The sequence below is a fragment of the Halichondria panicea genome, chromosome 7 (assembly GCF_963675165.1).
Source record: "Halichondria panicea chromosome 7, odHalPani1.1, whole genome shotgun sequence".
Classification (NCBI taxonomy): Eukaryota; Metazoa; Porifera; class Demospongiae; order Suberitida; family Halichondriidae; genus Halichondria; species Halichondria panicea.
In genome coordinates, this window is record NC_087383.1 from 6,796,523 (window position 1) to 6,815,123 (window position 18,601).

General features: G+C 39.4%; 1 protein-coding gene and 2 long non-coding RNA genes across 3 annotated transcripts in view; 2 read left to right on the forward strand and 1 right to left on the reverse strand.

Moving 5' to 3' along the window:
* The window catches only part of LOC135338445 (uncharacterized), a 127,177-nt gene that overhangs the window by 28,263 nt on the left and 80,313 nt on the right, over window positions 1–18,601 (reverse strand). The window contains exons 3-4 of the mRNA XM_064534568.1: window positions 17,471–17,575; window positions 15,901–16,005 (exon numbers count right to left, since the gene is read on the reverse strand). Of these exons, the coding sequence (XP_064390638.1) occupies window positions 15,901–16,005; window positions 17,471–17,575 (210 nt within the window). The remainder of the gene's footprint in view (window positions 1–15,900; window positions 16,006–17,470; window positions 17,576–18,601) is intronic.
* LOC135338601 (uncharacterized) overlaps window positions 1–18,601 on the forward strand; it is a 74,688-nt gene that overhangs the window by 4,276 nt on the left and 51,811 nt on the right. The window lies entirely within an intron of this gene.
* On the forward strand, window positions 9–960 carry LOC135338580 (uncharacterized). Its single transcript, XR_010395612.1, has 3 exons — window positions 9–188; window positions 540–592; window positions 642–960. It is a non-coding gene; the product is annotated as an uncharacterized LOC135338580 (long non-coding RNA).

Genomic DNA, 18,601 nt, shown 5'->3' on the forward strand with positions numbered 1-18,601 from the left:
ATTTCCGGGCACTTCCGTATACTCATAAAGCTTAGTAAAAGATTTTCTGGAGAAGAGGAGTTAGTTAGATGAAGGCTAGGCATTCTAGGACTCTCTAGCTAGCTAGTATAGCTATGTAGCTGGATTGCTTGGCATCTAGGAAGGATCTTCTGAGAAATAAAAAGACAAAGACTCCCGTCGCTCCAATGGTAAGCTTTCATGTCTTGTTATCAGCTTGTACTTACTTTCTGTGTCACGTATCAGTCTTATAATAGATCGCTCACTTGTATGGAGCCTACAAAAAGTGTCTCTGTTCTTCATAAAGCTTAAAGGAAGCCTGTCTGATCTATTATAGGTGGCCTTTCACTTAGTATTCGTCTATATGCTAGATCCAACTTATTATTAGCCTTACAATAAGCTTTCCTCCTTTAATTTAGTATTGGTATCACTGCCATTGTGCTTAGTATTAGCAGGCCTGATGGGATGAGTGATCACATCTTGGAGAGCCCAGGAAACCCTGTGAAATTGTCCTATAACATTTATATGGATGGTTCCCCCAGGTCCGCGTTGCGAGTGTCGGAGGCCTGAGAAACAATAGTCTATTGGCTAGAATGTAAGTGACATTGATATTGTGTCTATCTTAACTTACTACTTATCTGTAGGTAGTTATGGAGGGTTTATGAAGACAAGTGGCACGGGATACATACATCCAAAGAAACAAGAGTGGATCTACGCCAAGCTAGCTAGCTAGATAACTGCTCTTTCTAATGAATTTCTGTTGCTAAATTATGTTTGTTAAGAAGTGGAGCTATAATTATACCTGGCTCCTCTTGATGATTGTAAGTACTGGGCTGATGAAATAGTCCTGTACAAGTTGTAATCTTTTTTTGTTAAAAATAATTAATAATAATAGGGAAATTCCCAGGGAATTTCCCCTCACGTAGACAGTAAATTTCATTGTAAAAAATGAACGTTCGGTGAGTTTCTTCAACGTCCGCGCTTGACCTGTTTAAAGCTTCGTAGAGAGCCAAATTTTTACAGGTAGGTAGAAGAAGGGCTGAAGTTAGCACCTGTGAAAAAAAAATTTTTTGCCCATGTTTTTCATTTCTACTAAATTGACCTATAGCCTAATTTAATTAGTGCCGCGTTAAGGGGGGTTTTCCTAGGCCCTGTCACAAATGGTCACTTTTCTTTTCACATTACTGTACGAAGCGTACCTCGAGGCGGCTTATTAAAGATACCACGTGAACTTTTGAAAATGACCACTAGAGTGGCCGTCATATGACGGCTTCAATGGGGAAAGGGTTAATATACTTTGGTTACAGGCCATTTAAGACGATCAGTATGCACCATTAACTGTGCTGGACACCCCTTTCTTGTGAAACAATCTGCAATTTATTTACCTCTTCTATAACACTCTACTACTTTTGAGCGAAAGCAAAAACATGGCGAGAGGCATTAGCAAGCGCACGCTTGCAACACTCGTTGTAACTGTATACATGCATGTGTGTAATAGTCTGCTATAGTACTGCCTCAAGACCAATAATTACTACGTAGCCACCAGCGAACAAAAATTTATCCAATGTGGGACTCAAACCCATGATCCTCAGATTAAGAGTCTGATGCTCTACCGACTGAACTTGTCTTAGTAGCAGATCCAAGAAAAAGAAAAGGGGGATTTCAAATTAACGAGCGCGCAGTACGAACATTTTTGGGAGTTACGCCCACTTCCGGTCACACGTTGAGTAGTATATAAGACTATAGGGAAATCCCATGCATTCTCAGCCAGGGTATAAGTCCGACCTGTGTAGAGCTAGGTATGAACAGTCAACTAACAAACTTATGGGCGAACCCATTGAAATTGATACATCAAAACAACTGATACAAAAAGCTAGGTGGTAGTTGCACTAAATTAAAGCTAGCTAGCATTGTACAGAGCTGTATCTACTACTAAGTAGAGTAGCAACACTCCATGGACGAGTTTTGCTACGCACTCTTCTGAAAATAATATTAGGCTGCAATGGCATTCCAAGTAAATAAACCTAGCTATAACTGCATATCCGAAAATGCAACCCAAGAAAACGTTACTAGAAGCCTATAGAAACTCTTGTTTGCACTTCATTGATCCTTGAGCAGCTGTAGCAGTCTACACACACACACACACACTCACACTATATACCATACAATTATCTCTCTGAGCACAGTGGTGTTTCTAGGAAATGCAGCTAGTGCTAGATACACTTGAATAACTCTTCGATCATCAGAACGTCCTTTTATTATAGCTAACCACCACATCGGTTTCTACACTCATGCATGTTTTAATTGTAACAAGTCACTATTATTATATTGTGTTCAAGCACCTCCCTTGCCTACGCCCCTGCTAACTGGATCTATAATAATATTATCATAGTATGTGACAGGCTCTGGGAAAAAGGCCATATTGGAGCAGACTACAATTGTTGAGATTTAAATACCAGATGATAGAGCAAAGAATTGCCTATGCATTGATATGCTTAGTTTGCACATACCTCTTTTCATGCCTGAGTTATGCACGTTAGAAACTCAAAGTTCTGAAATAGCGGTATTGAGAAACGCCCACTTAAAGATTGCTAAATTGGGAAAAGTAAGGTAATGGTGGCTGCTTAGACAAAGCGCTTCGGTGGAACGCGTTGGATTCAGAGCATCAGATTTTACAGAGAGGTAGTAGAAAGACTGTAGATAACTATAAGCCAAGAAAAATTATTATGAGATTATACACTGTAGTCTATAAATCTGGCTATTGCTCAATACCAATATCTGCTCCAATATGGCCTTTTTCCCAGAGCCTGTCACGTACTATGTTACAGTTCAGTTTTACAAATCATTTACACCATTTAAATTCGTATTACAAAAACATTCATATTGACCAGGAACTTGGAATAAAAGGACCTCATTCATGTCTCACATTCTCTCAGCATGATCAGACAAGGTATAACAGCATGCACACTCTGTGCAGTTAAGGCCTGGGTCACAGGCACTGATAAGATTAATTTTATTCATTGCCTACATTAATTTTTATGTACAGTGCAACAACCAAAGAGAGTAGATTTTTTTTATTTTTATTTTTTTTCACATTTTGTGGCATATCTTCTGAAGTAAAAGTGATATGATCTATTTGAGTGTAGGTACTGAAAGTTCAACTATTGGCGCTTCCATTGGACCACCACCTGTTACATCATATGACATCATCACTATGAAATGGCTGTCTGAAGATGTGTACCTCCAAAAATATGTTAGAAATAGAAGTAGCTTATTAATTTTGTTTGATTGAGTTAAGATCTGAAATTTGTTGTGTATGTACCTGAGTATATTGCTCATCTTTTGAGCTTCAACGGAAGTCTGGGCTACTAGTAAGTTCTGAGAAATACTGCATTTTGTTGGTTTTTCGTGGCAAATATGTTAGGAATACAACTTTCAATTTTATGCTAGTTAAGGTCTGATTTTTGAGAAGGATGTACTACAATAGTGTAAAATTCATTTGCACTAACTTACAGGAGCTAAACAAGTCTCTTCTTTGCTAGAGCGGCCCTTCTTGTCAAAAATGGTGATTTTGCTCCGTTTTGCTACTTTTGCTGACGTATACAATGATATTCATTGATTTGTGACGTCACAAATCATCTTGTTGTTATTTGCTACATCCAAAGGTCATGCGATGTCTACCTGCAAATACACAGTTGGTGTTGGTCATTCTATGTCACAGGGGCGTGTCAATTTAGCCTTATACGTAGCCAAATCGCCCCAAAAGTCATAAAAAGCACTGTTTTTGACAATAATTATGGGCCGCTCTAGCAAAGAAGAGGCTAGCCTAACTCCTGTAAGTTAGTACAGATGAAAAGTACACTATTGTAGTACATGCTGCTCAAAAATCAGACCTAAACTAATATAAAATCGAAAGTTGTATTCCTAACATATTTGCCACCAAAAAACAACAAAATGCAGTATTTCTCAGAACTTACTAGTAGCCCAGACTTCCGTTGAAGCTCAAAAGATGAGCAATATACTCAGGTACATGCACAGCAAATTTCAAATCTTAACTCAAACAAATAACTATTCCTAACATATTTTCGGAAGTACACATCTTCAGACAGCCATTTTATACTGATGATGTCATGTGATGTAACAGGTGGTGGTCCAATGGAAGCGCCAATAGTTGAACTTTAAGTACCTGCACTTAAATAGATCATATCACTTTTACTTTAGAAGATATACCACAAAATGTAAAAAATGTGTACCCAAAAAAAAAATCTACTCTCTTTGGTTGTTGCACTGTAGATGATGTAGATGATGTAGTGTTAATGAGATTCATAATATTTATTAATGTTATTCATTGCACATGACGTCATAAGGTCAATGCATTTGCTTAGCTAGTAGCCTCGATCCCAGGCTGATCCGTCTCCAATTGAACGCTAGGTCGCCTACTAGGCCTGGTATTGATTGTATTTGGGCGTGATCTGGGCGTGGTTTTTTAATACGTAAAACAAATTGACTCTGTGTTACAACAAAAAATGAATCCTCCAACAGTGGTCTTCAACAACAGCCTCTGGGGCAGTATACAGCAGGAAATATTTCCCAGAAGACACTTCTTTGGCAGTGGCAACCAAATCTTTGTCGATTCCTTTATTGCTACTGAGGATGGCAGCAGAAACACCTCTATTGTTTAGACTCCTGACCTGATCAATCATGAGTCTCATGATGAGAGATACAAGGGGAGACAAGAACAACACTTTTGTCAACAGGAGGAGCCTTGGTCCTACCTAGCTTGTAGTCCATTAAAAAGGGTAGCAACTGATATAGCAGAGAGACTTGCCATACCCCGTTGGGAACCAGATAAACACGTCCCTTCCCTCAAACAGTAGCTTGAGAGCCTGGGCCTGTTCTGCCATGAGAGTGAGGCCATCTTGCTTCAAACAAGACAATGCAACGCGTTGTATGCCATAGCTAGCTAGCTGTAAATTGAGAACATGACACGGAGCTACATTACTGTAACTTTTAAGGGAGTAAAATGCCTCTACGTACACCTTTAGTATTACAGAAAAAAAGCAGGAAACAAAATGTGAAGAATCTCTGCTTTAGTTTCCGGTTCCTGCCAAGCCCAGATACAATCAATATCAGGTCGTATTTTTCAACTTCGTTCTATTAAAAAAAATCGGCCTGGGACCGAGGCTACTTCGCTAGCTGCTAGAACTATTATAGATTATCTTTGGCAACAAATTAATACGGCGGACTTAGAGTAGCTGTTTAGGCCCTCAAAAGATAGAGTATGTTGTTATGATTATGTTTCATTGATGGGAAGTAAAAATGTCTAAAACTTTCTTAGCTATGCTAGCTTCTTTAGCTCTGACAACCACCCTAGAGGTAGGCTATTTTGTGTATCTCAAGAATACAATAACTCCTACTCTTCCCATGCATCAAGGATACCAGTACCTAGCTATATGAGATGTTCATCTAGCCTTGTTTTTGAAGCTTGATCTTGGCATCTTCAACGCCGTATTTGCAGTTCTCTTTCTGAAAGTGGCATGACGTCATCACCATTTATGGGACTAATTAGCATAATTGAATTAAGCTAATTAGTTTTTTGGAAAAAGAAAACATTGAGCTTCATTTTGGATCATCATCCACTGTATATTGCAAATAATACAGCAGTATGAACATAGTGTAAATTTTGGTGTTGAAATCTGGACCCGGGCCTTAAGTGCGCAGAGCAGAGAGTCCTTCCATATGGATATCACCAGCTATATAGCTATCATGCACTGTACAAGCTAACTAGCTCATAGATAAACGAAATTAGCTAAATCAATTAACTAATAACCTTCGGAAAAGCACTTCAATTAAAGCCTGCAGTTGAGCATGCGCTTAAAATAAATATACGCTTATAGTCGAGTAAGCGCTAATAATCCAGTTTCTACGGTATTATGTGGACACCCCTTTCTTGTGAAACAATCAAAGCGCATTGCAAATTATTTACCTCTTCTATAATTATTATAACACTCTAATACTTTTAAGCGAAAGCAAAAACATGGTGAGAGGCTTGCAACACTTGTTGTAACTGCATGTATACATGACTGAGATTGTTTGTAATAGTCTGCTAGTATATACAGTATAGCTTCATTGGCATTGGTACGGCATTATCACCTGCGGTGTTTCATGAGCACATGCACGAGCACATGCACATAGAAGGGGCAACACCAGCGAAAAAAATTCATCCAATGTGGGGCTCAAACCCATGATCCTCAGTCTGATGCTCTACTGACTGAACTTGACTTAGTTGCATATCTTCAAATTAACGAGCGCACACTATAATTATAGTCTGAAACCAGGAGAGGCTAGCTCTCATCTACCTCTATAATGGTCGTATGGTCGGAATGTTTGAACTTATTTTCTGTACAGACCATGGAAAATCTGTAAATTTGTGCTTCCAAATTAACTACGACCATACGACCATTGTAGAGGTAGCCTCTTCTGGCTTCAGAATGGTGTGCAAGCCTCCTCAACAACGGAATAGAGGGCATAAGCCACGGAGACAAAGTATTTGAACTTATAGTAAACAAACTATTATTATACTTATAATAAATTTTACAAAAGTTTCCTAATGTAGAACAAATCCTCAGATTCTGGGGAACTTAGTTTGTGCATGTGCACTATCATCACCCATGCAATAGATACCAGGCCGTATTTTAATCGGCCTGATCTCGAGACTAGTCAGGAATGTACAGCACATTGTCTTAGAAACCATAACCAATGAAAACACTGCGGGTGCTGATGCCTCGTGGAGGACAGTAGTAGATCTAAATGTAAAAGCGGAAAATGATCGACCATGATCAGTGCTATAATTATAGTATGCCAGGGACTTCTATACATGGAAATACGAACAGTCAACTAGCTAACCTAGGCTAACCTGAACACTCCTTTGGCAGTTGGTGCATCAGAACAACATGCAGGTACAATCATTGAATCACAATTTATTACAATAGCTACAAAACTGATAAATAGCTAGCTGGTAGCTATAGTAAGCCACAATAGCTATACTGAAAGGGGGGATCCGTGGCACCCTGGGATCTCCCCCTGGATCCGCCACTGCTATGGTGTTGTCGAGAAGGCTTGCACACTAGTCTGAAACTACTTGTATGATTGTTGGATGGTCGTGATTTGGTTTTTACAAATGAAAGCTTCTTCTGGCTTCAAACTAGTGTGTCGACAACACCAGAGGGCCACAGCTAGCCAGCAAGTCTTCTCGACAACGCAATAGAGAGCATAAGCCACAGTTTCACAGGAGACAAGAATTAATACGGAAAGAAACTATATATAATAATTATTATAATTATGTGACAGGGGGTAGGAAAACAACCCTTAACGCGGGTATACCCAAGTTTATTTTTATTGTTGAATCGGATAAAGCGTTCTCTAAGCTTCAAAATGATACCAAGATCGACCTCCTAGCTATTTTCTATCCGGAGATATGTTCGAGGGAACGCTACGAAGTATTGCAACTTGAGCAGATGACGCTCAAACGCTATGAATAATTGAAGTTCAATTATTGATTTCCGGGCGCTTCCGATCAATACTGCTGCTCAACCTCATGGCAGGAGACAGCTTCAGAAGCCATGAAACCTATTGTTCCTATTGCACAAAAGAAATATACAGAACAACACCTACAGTTCACTACTGATAAACCCTAACACGAAATCAACTGACTAAACCAAATTAAACAGCTAGGTACTAACAGAAACACACATAAGCACACAACTAAAAACACTCTATACTCCCACTGGCACTTGAAGACAAATTTCGGAGGCCGGCTAAAAGACAAAGAAATAAGACTCCAGAACACCAGGAGAGCTTGCAGAAGGCTGCTAAAAGATTTTGACCCAAAAAAAAAGACAAGAAAAACGTTAATTGACAACCAGCAATCCGTTTTGAAAATGGACTGAAGGATAAACAGCATGCATGTGCTTGCTTCTATATATCGTGCTCCAGTGTATCAGAAGACGAAACATGTGCCACTATATAAAGAGTGTGACAACCATTTGAAGCAAAAACAACCTACTAGAGCTTAGACAGGCTTAAAGTACACTTATAGCTATACCTGATGAAAAATTGCACTATTTTCAAATTTCATCGTGTTTCGTCTGACTGACTATTACTTATTAGATCCCACTTGTGTGTGTTTAGCAGGGAATTATGAGCCATAATCTCATAGTTTCCCAGGGAATTATAAGCTTGAGGGTATAAAGTACAAGTACTATTTTTGAATGTACAGAAATGATAATAAAGCTGTAGCTGCATGATAATTAGCTATGGCTGTTCAGTTTTTTCACTACCAGTTTCTATAGCGTTTGCTGGGTTGATGGCAGGGTTCACCAGTATCTTTTCTTGTCGAGGAACACTAAGAGCCAATGATTTTAACAGTTCTGGGTCCATTGTCACAAGCATGAAAGCATGTCTTCAACTTGTAGCATTTGTCAACTTCGTCCTCCTGACTTCTGTTTCTATCCTGCAGCCATGTTTCAAATTGCAGTAGACTCCTGTGTCTTTTTGGGAATGATAGTGCACTGTAGCATTGCTGCAAGCTGTTCCTTGCTAGCTAGCCGTAGACGTCTACATATCAGAACAGTTTACTGAGAAGCTTGAGCTGGGGTGGGGCTTGAGTGCAGATAAAGAGGAGGCTGGGCTCATTTGTTGCAGAGCGCTTCCTGCACAAGGTGGAGTCACTAGTTTGTCCATTCCAATGTTGAAGCAAGGCCAATGCAAAGGTTTTTTTAGCAGAAATCATCTAGACTAGCTTGTCAGAACAGGACATTTTCAAAAATAAAGCTGTTGCTAAGGCTTGCTGCTTTTATAGATACACTTCTTGCCTGAGGCAGCCAATGAAAAGTGGGATCTAAATCAGTTAGCACACATGTGCATTCGGTATCTATGGTTATAGTGTCCCTCATCCCTCGGGCAAAGCCCTTGTGATATGGGACACTATAACACATAGATACCTCATGCCCATGTACTATCTATAATGTATAACTATCTCCACTAAATCCAGGCATGCAGTGATTGTTCCCACTCTTTTATAACAAAATTAATTACAACCATTAAGGCAATTAAAAGTCGGATTAGTATCTTGAATAAGTGTAGTAAGTAATATTCTTGGAAAGTCATTATACAAACATGTTCAGGATACAGCTTCTAGTCGACTATACAACTTGGGCAATGGGCGTTTTTCTCAGAATTGCGTTCACTTTCACGAGGCAGATGACCTCTAAGGCTCCACTTTTCTTATTATAAATTATACGCAATTCCCCCATCATGCATCATTCACTAATACTGGAAGGGTTTCGTAGAGAGGGAGGGCGTCCTGGGACCCTCCTCCCTAGAAATATAATGATGTCATAACAAAATGTATGTAATTAAAAGAAGTATTATAGCACAAGTATAAGTTGTACAACAAAGGATCGATTAATAGTTGTATATTGTGCTATTGTATTATTAAACCTGCTCTCTCTCCACAGGGAAAGGCAACATCAAATTACTGACTGGACAAAATAATGGCTTATTTATCTGTTATGATAATAATTATTATCCATAGATATTATAATACTGAAGATTATCACGAGTCTGTGCCAGTAAATGCACGACTGCCTGCAAAGCACGAGTGACAGTTATACTAGGCACACGAACGAGTGATATAGTCATCAGTATCCATGGTATAAAGCATTTATTGGTTATAGCAACCAAAATGCAGGATGAATCTGTACACGCGACATGCGGTTGTTTTGTCAACCAGAAGCAAAAAAATTTACTTTTTTCCTGAAATAGATGCACAGTTCTATCAACTATAGCTATAATTATGTGTAGAGAATAACCAGTTTTTGGGGTAACGATCAGTTTGACCCAAAAAAGCGTGGAGCTTGTAGTATTGAAGATGTTCAACAGTAGAATAATAACAGCAATAAGGTACTGTGATGGCAACTGGTGCAACAACAACACATGGTGACTTAAATACAAAACATAATTATAGTTATGCTGGAATGGTCTAGAATATCATTTCTACAGAGGTTACATCATGGGCAGGAGACACCTATTGTTCCTATTGCACAAAAGAAATAATTATACAGAACAACACCTACAGTTCACTACTTAAGTCATCATGTTTTGTTGTTGCACCAGTTGTATAGTATAACCTTCAACTCTCCATTCTCACCTCAGGTAATGGATGCTATAATTAAAATAATTATTATGCTAGATGTATGCAATGGCTAGATCGACCATACTAGACACTGGGTTAGGCCTCCATATATACTCTTGCAACACCAGGGCTTCACAGAGGGGGGGGACGAGCGCCCCCCCTGGCAATTGTATTGAAATATAGGCCATAACTCACTGTGTTACGGCCTGTTACACACCAACCAAACAAAGAGTGTTTTATAACAACAATAATGAGTTCTTTACGAAGCTACTTTAATTAAACTGCTATTCTTCTATATACTCTTTCTGTTCCATACGTCCACAATTTCTTCTTCGAAGTCACTATAATTATCTGTATTAGTACAGAGGGCGATTCAATTAAGAGCGACCTTCTTTAGTGAGAAAGGCTTGTGTCGCTCAGGCTATGGCTTTTATCTATAGTGCCATTCAACCTAGGCAATTGGATTTCTGCATTTTTTATGACATTTCACAATACTATTAGTACTTAATAACTTTTAAGAATGAATTAAGATGCGATGTACGACAGTCTCTAAACACAACAATTTCGCAGATCCCCCAAGATATGGATAATCGCCGAGCCTCCCATTTTTTCTGAAATGTTGATTTTCTCCCCCCTGTCAATTTTTTTCTGTATGAAGGCCTGAACAATGCTCTTCAAAGTACATCTATACACATGCAGTAAACATGGCTGTCATTTTATCATAATTATAATGGGTGTTTATTCCAGTCCTGTCTTCTCTTCTCTGCTTCTTGACATTCCTCTTAGGCATTTTCGAAACGTATAATACTTCTGTACTGAAGAAAGAAAGGGAATCGAACTAAAAAACTAATTTTGCTCTGAGAAACATTGTGAACGTATGATTGGCAGGAAAAGCATGAAAAGCGTAGAAACAAGAAATTCGTCGAGTGCAACTCCAATCCGTTACAACGTCATAAATATTGGCTGAGTCCAAGGTCTCTGGTTTTGAGATCCGAAGGCCTGAGGCTGTAGCATCCTAAGCATATATAGCAAGGGTGTTATACTAAGGGCATAAATTATAACTGATTTAGAATAGTGCTAAGCATTAAGCAAGCTAGGCTATAATTATTAACACATTTAAAGAAGCCTCCTCAAGCAACGTTAAAGCTTTGCTCTGGCTAGTCTACATAAAAAAACTCACATTGAAGGCATGCAGTTTCGTTTTTTTTTCTCTTCAGGGGAGGCCAGTGAAGGAGGCTATACCGTACCCTCGAGAAAATACGCCCAGCAGGAAGTCTAGGCTTATTAGAGTCCTGACTGGGCGTTTAATTGCGAACAGCGAGTTTTCATTCGAATATACGCCCACCCGCGGCCTCAAATCGAGGTTTACACTTCACTCTATGACAAATCTTATTGTATTTTAATTTTAATACATAGTATGAACATTTTATTGACAACAATGTAATGCATGAATAATAATTATGATTAAAACATGACAAGAGAATGAACATGAAGAAGTGAACTCTGACTCTATTCCTCTATTCAATGCTTGTCGATGTCAGATGTAGCAGAAACTTCCCAAAGGATATGGTAGGACATATACTCCTATACAGAGTATATAGCTATCAGGTACTTCGTTTCAAAAAACCAAGGCAAGGTAACTTGCAAAATTAGCCTGCATGTGTGATAACTTTCTTGGACTTTGTGTTTTCCTTTCACACACACACACACACCACACACACACACACACACACACACACACACACACACACATCAGCGTATATACCTCGCTGTGCAAGCACACAGAGGCATCATAACTCAGTACAACGAATACTACGCTATAATTATATGCCTCAGGTGTGGATACGCAGCGAGGTATACAGTAGTGTGTTTGTGCGTGTGTCTGTGTAGAGTGATATACAACTGCTCAATAAGTGTATAAGAATAAGAGGCTTCTAGACAGACTAAGTCATATTCAGTGGATTTACAAAAATTAATAATGCTTCGACTATAGTTTTGCTTAGTAATACGTTGAAGGCTATGAATGATCTACGCCGTTCTTCTGTTCTGCTTTTCTCTGATTTGTCACGCCTAAAATTCACTGAATTTTATTGCAGACTGCAGACTCTAGCGTAGCAAAATTCGTTGAGTATATAATTACATCTTCTTATTATATAGCTCTGCATTAGAACGCTATATAGCGTTCTATATAGCTGCAAGATATAATTATAGCTGCAAGAGTCATTATTGAATTTGCTGAGTGACATTAATAATTATAATTATTATAGACATCAAACTTTCAGCATCCTTTTTAGCAACAATCATTTCTCAACTATTTTTTCACAGCATGTGTATAATTATGCCTCGAGGCATAGCCGCACGAGGGATACGGTAAAGCTGACTGTGTGTGTGTCTGTTCCAGCTGCAACTGCTCAACGGTTACTTGTAATGCGACAAAAACAATAGGCTTCTAGTCACGTTCTCATGGATTTTGATTCGTGGATTAGCAAACATTCTCGAGTTATGGCTAGTTTGACTCACATTGAAGGCTGTTGCAGTATCTTCAGGAATCTTTCATAGCATCATCTGTTTGCACAAACTTTCTATTCGAGTTAGCCTTGCACTAAAGCGCTAGCTTTTTGTTAGCTATACAAGAGTAAGAAAGAGCTGCTAAAGAAGCTAGCTATTTTAGTAATCATTATGGAACTTGCAGACACACCCCTTCTTCCTGGATGTAATGTGCATGCGCTCAATACCACGTGTAAGAGAATCCATTTTGAACGCCAGATCCTGGCAGAATCAATTTCTTTTTTGTTGAGGTCCTGGTAAGCCACAAACCAACCTTTTCTGATAACTCTTTTTAGACTGCTTGTTATAGATAATAATTATTATTACTTTCTGTGATTGATTTCTGTCTTTCCACAGACTACTGACTATGCCTTTGACAAAGGGTTTCATCCATTGTTTGGCTACAGGCAATTTAAGACGATCAGTATGCACTTTCTTGTGAAACAATCAAAGCACATTGCAAATTACTTATCTCTTCTATAACACTCTAGTAATACTTTTGAGCGAAAGCAAAAACATGGCGAGAAGCATTAGCACTTGTTGTAACTATATACATATGTGTAATAGTCTGCTAGTACAGTATAGCTTCATTGGTGTTGGCGCTGCATTATCACCCGTGGTGTTCAGCACATGCACATATAGAAGGGGCAATACCAGCGAACAAAAATTCATCCAATGTGGGGCTCAAACCATTAATCCTCAGATTAAGAGTCTGATGCTCTACCGATTGAACTTAACTTAGTAGCAGATCCAAGAAAAAGAAAAGGGGGATTTCAAATTAACGAACGTGCAGTACGAACATTTTTGGGAGTTACGCCCACTTCCGGTCACGGAATTATTACGGCCGGATATGACGTTTTGGGTGTGGTTTAGCAAATAAAATTGGATTATACTTAAATAGAGAACAAAATGATTCATTATCCTACATTATCCTCGAGACAAGAACCGCAAAAGTAGTAATCCAATTTTATTTGCTAAACCACACCTAAAACATCATATCCGCCGTATTATACATATAAAATTACATTGAAAACCTTGTTTGGGACAGCCAGCACTGGCCGGTAAACGGAATAGCGAGTGGCCGTTTTTCAGGGTGAGTTTTGTGCAGTAAACATAATTATAGCTAGCATTCCGTGCCAAGCCAAATGGCCGGTATATCGAGGTGGCCGTACTTCAGAGAGCCGGAATAGCGAGAGTCTACTGTACACAGCAGAAAAAAATTGCAGTGTGCGTATAGCAAATTGCTTAACTGTATATGCATAGAGAGGTCAATGCAATGAGTAACTATTCCCTATTAGTCTATGGCCTACAAGTTACTATACACCCTAGAGCACTGAAGTGCTAACCCTCGGCTGTTGACAAGAGAATGGAGTGTTCAGTTATACAATAATATAGAGACCGGTAGAGGATCACTTTAGCTGCATGTATAGATCTACCTCGAATAAAGGTCGCGTATGGAGCTCATGCAAGTTCAAGCTATTCCACAAAAATTAAATGCGCGAAAACTATTCTAACGCTCATTTTGCGAAATTTCATTAAAATACCCTCATAAATTATACCCACTATAATTATACGAGCAGGTCACAAGTATTATTTATTTTTAAGTGCCATCAACACGCAGGAACATTTCACCTATATAATTATTAGGTGTCACAGCTCTAACTAAACCCTAGCCTCGGTCCCAGGCCGATTTTTTTTTAATAGAACAAAGTTGAAAATCAGGCCTGGTATTGATTGTATCTGGGCGTGGCAGGAATCGGAAACCAAAGCAGAGATTCTTCACACTTTGTTTCCTGTCAAGCAAGTTGTTCCTTTCTTACTAGCTTTCACATGCACTTCTCACTAACCTTTAGTCCTTGTTTGTCCTGCAAAGCTTCGTCTGTGCAGTTTCAGTGACTATGAAGGCTAAAAACTCTCCAGCGTAGCGCATGCAGATTGCTTATGAAAAGTGATGACCTTTTTTTTTAGAAAAAAATTCGGTGTCTTAATGCGCATGCTCACTGTTTCAAAGGAAGTGACGACCTTTTTTTCAGGTAAAATAACAGTCCTTGACCTGCTCAGGGCCCTGGAACCCCCCTTTCAAGAATCCTAGATCCGCCACTGAAACTGTACAACAGAACAAATTTGCAGTGTGTTTGGACGCTATTATAGCGTATAGCATATCGAATTGCTTAACTGTGTGCATAGAAAGGTCAACGCAATGAGCTATTCCCTATAATTATGACAGTACCATAAAGGTCACGTGTAGAGTTCATACAAGTTCAAGCTATTCCCCGAAAATTAAATGCGCAAAAACGTTTCTAACGATCATTTCGCGAAATTTGACTCAAAATACTCATCCCAAACCTTCGTCTGGGATGGCCATTTATACCCACTATACGACACTATAATTATATACGATACGAAGAGCAAGCCACAAGTATTGTTTATAGTTGTTAAGTGCCATCAACACGATTAAACGTATTCTGACTTGTTCAGTTTACTATATATACACCCTAGAGCACTGAAGTGCTAACCCTCGGCTGTTGACAGGAGAATGGAGTGCATAATTATAGCAACCACACAATCAATAGTGTTTGAATTAACAGTATCAGAGCCAAACCAACTCAGTAAATCAATTATTATAGCAAACATATACAATAATAAAGAGCCCGGTAAAGGATCACTTTAGCTACATGTATAGATCTACCTCGAATAAAGGTCGCGTGTGGAGCTCGTGCAAGTTTAAGTTATTCCGCGAAACTTAAATGAGCGAAAACTATTATAACGGTCATTTCGCGAACATATATACCCTCAAACTATACCCACTATAATTATATAAGCCATGCACACAACACACCATGACAGTGCATAAGCTATACGATACGGTATGAAGAGCAAGCCACAAGTATTGTTACAGAGGTATAAATAACAGTCGGTCCATCGGTCAATTTCTAAGCAATTATCTGACCATTAACTACTTGCTCGGTCATAGTGTCCTAGCATGCAAAGATTGAAGGTCAAAAGTAATTAGGGTTAGGGTAAATGTAACATGGAAGGGACAGTATGACTTGTGTAACCTTGACAACGTATCTAGGTACCCTAACCCTCCATTATCAACTTCCCCTGATCATGAACTGTACTTCATTCACATGAATATTGTATTGCATGTACTAACTTACCATTGATATCCACATTGCACTCTGTAATGAGGTACTTGATAGTGTCCAGCCTCCCCCCTCTGACTGCCAGTCCCAGTGGAGTTAGTCCATCACTGGTCACAGCTCCTATAGTGGTGAGTTAGGGAGCATTGACACGTACATAGTTTACTAAGTCAGAGTCAATTGTTCTCAAATTCAACTATTCAATAGCTGCGTATGCACTAGACACGTTTAAACTTGGTACATGCATGCATGGGGATAATTCCAGGGATGAAACATGTCACTATCCCCAGATTAGAATGAACATTACCACAATAGTATAGAGTCATGTGGCTGCGTAGCAACCACAAGAACGTTGTCAGTTAAAAACCACGTAGAGGTCAGGGTACAACAACCGTTTGTTCTCAAATCACAAACAAATCACGTGTGTGTGTGTGTGTGTGTGTGTGTGTGTGTGTGCTCGTGTGGGTGTGTGTGTGTGTATGTGTGTGTGTGTGTGTGCTCGTGTGGGTGTGTGTGTGTGTGTGTGCTCGTGTGGGTGTGTGTGTGTGTGTATGTGTGTGTGTGTGTGTGTGTGTGTGTGTGTGTGTGTATCACTAACAAAGGCAGTCAGACCCACTAGACTATAGTACATATCAGTGAGGTCACTAAACCAGACACGATATGAACGTGTATTTGTGTTTAGGGTATTAAAAGGATCATAATTATTATAATAGCAGGGCTTGTAGCTGCAGGAGCAGAAGAGAGGAAGGAGGCCGAATACACCAGCCTTGGTTCATGCACTGCATCCCAAACCTTCGTCTGGGATGGCCATTTATACCCACTATACGGCACTATAATTATATACGGTACGAAGAGCAAGCCACAAGTATTGTTTATAGTTGTTAAGTGCCATCAACAGGATTAAACGTATTCTGACTTGTTCAGTTTACTATAATTATATACACCCTCGAGCACTGAAGTGCTAACCCTCGTCTGTTGACAGGAGAATGGAGTGCATATAGCAACCACACAATCAATAGTGTTTAAATTAACAGTAACAGACTCAGTAGATCAATTATTATAGCAAACATATAGAGACTGGTAAAGGATCACTTTAGCTGCATGTATATCTACCTCAAATAAAGGTCGCGTGTGGAGCTCGTGCAAGTTCAAGTTATTCCGCGAAACTTAAATGAGCGAAAACTATTATAACAGTCATTTCGCGAAATTTCATATACCCTCAAACTATACCCACTATAATTATATAAGCCATGCACACAACACACCATGACAGTGCATAAGCTATACGATACGGTATGAAGAGCAAGCCACAAGTATTGTTACAGAGGTATAAATAACAGTCAGACCATCGGTCAATTTCTAAGCAATTATCTGACCATTAACTACTTGCTCGGTCATAGTGTCCTAGCATGCAAAGATTGAAGGCCAAAAGTAATTAGGGTTAGGGTAAAATGTAACATGAAAGGGACAGTATGACTTGTGTAACCTTGACAACGTATCTAGGTACCCTAACCCTCCATTATCAACTTCCCCTGATCATGAACTGTACTTCATTCACATGAATATTGTATTGCATGTACTAACTTACCATTGATATTCACATTGCACTCTGTGATGAGGTACTTGATAGTGTCCAGGTTCCCCCATCTGACTGCCTCTCCCAGTAGAGTTAGTCCACCACTGCCCACAGCTCCTATAGTGGTGAGTGAGGGAGCATTGACACGTACATAGTTCACTACGTCAGAGTCAATTGTTCTCAAATTCAACTATTGAATAGCTGCGTATGCACTAGACACGTTTAGACTTGGTACATGCATGCATGGGGATAATTCCAGGGATGAAACATGTCACTATCCCCAGATTAGAATGAACATTACCACAATAGTATAGAGTCATATACAAGAACGTTGTCAGTTAAAAACCACGTAGAGGTCAGGGTACAACAACCGTTTGTTCTCAAATCACAAATCACGTGTGTGTGTGTGTGTGTGTGTGTGTGTGTGTGCGTGCGTGCGTGCGTGCGTGCGTGCGTGCGTGCGTGCGTGTGTGTGACTAACAATGGCAGTCAAACCCACTAGACTATAGTACATATCAGTGAGGTCACTAAACCAGACACGATATGAACGTGTATTTGTGTTTAGGGTATTAAAAGGATCATAATTATTATAATAGCAGGGCTTGTAGCTGCAGGAGCAGAAGAGAGGAAGGAGGCCGAATACACCAGCCTTGGTTCATGCACTGCACTGCTTCACCCCACTAGCCATAGAGACTACTGGTGTTCTAGGGCCTAAGTCTAAGACATTTGTTAAGGAATTAGGTGGGCGCGTTGCACGTGTCACGGGAGATCAGAAGTCCTCCCATTACTTACTGCAAAGGCTGTCGGTCGCAGTACAGCGTGGAAATGCAGCCTCAGTGATGGGCACAATGGACTCGCAGACCCTCTCCCTCGAAACATTGGAACTTTGAATTACTACACTATTTGTTGTTGTACGAATTACACCTGGTCTGTACACCTGGTCTGTACATGTATACGTATACTATTTCTAATAGTATAAAAAACTAATTATAATAATTATTATCCCACATATAAAAGCGACTAACTAATTAAACGAACAGGAAACATAATTATTCATGAACATTTCTAGCAATATTGAGTGTTTTGACATAAGCACATGTACATGCATGTGTCTAGCCCTAACCACTATGTACGTTAGTTCAG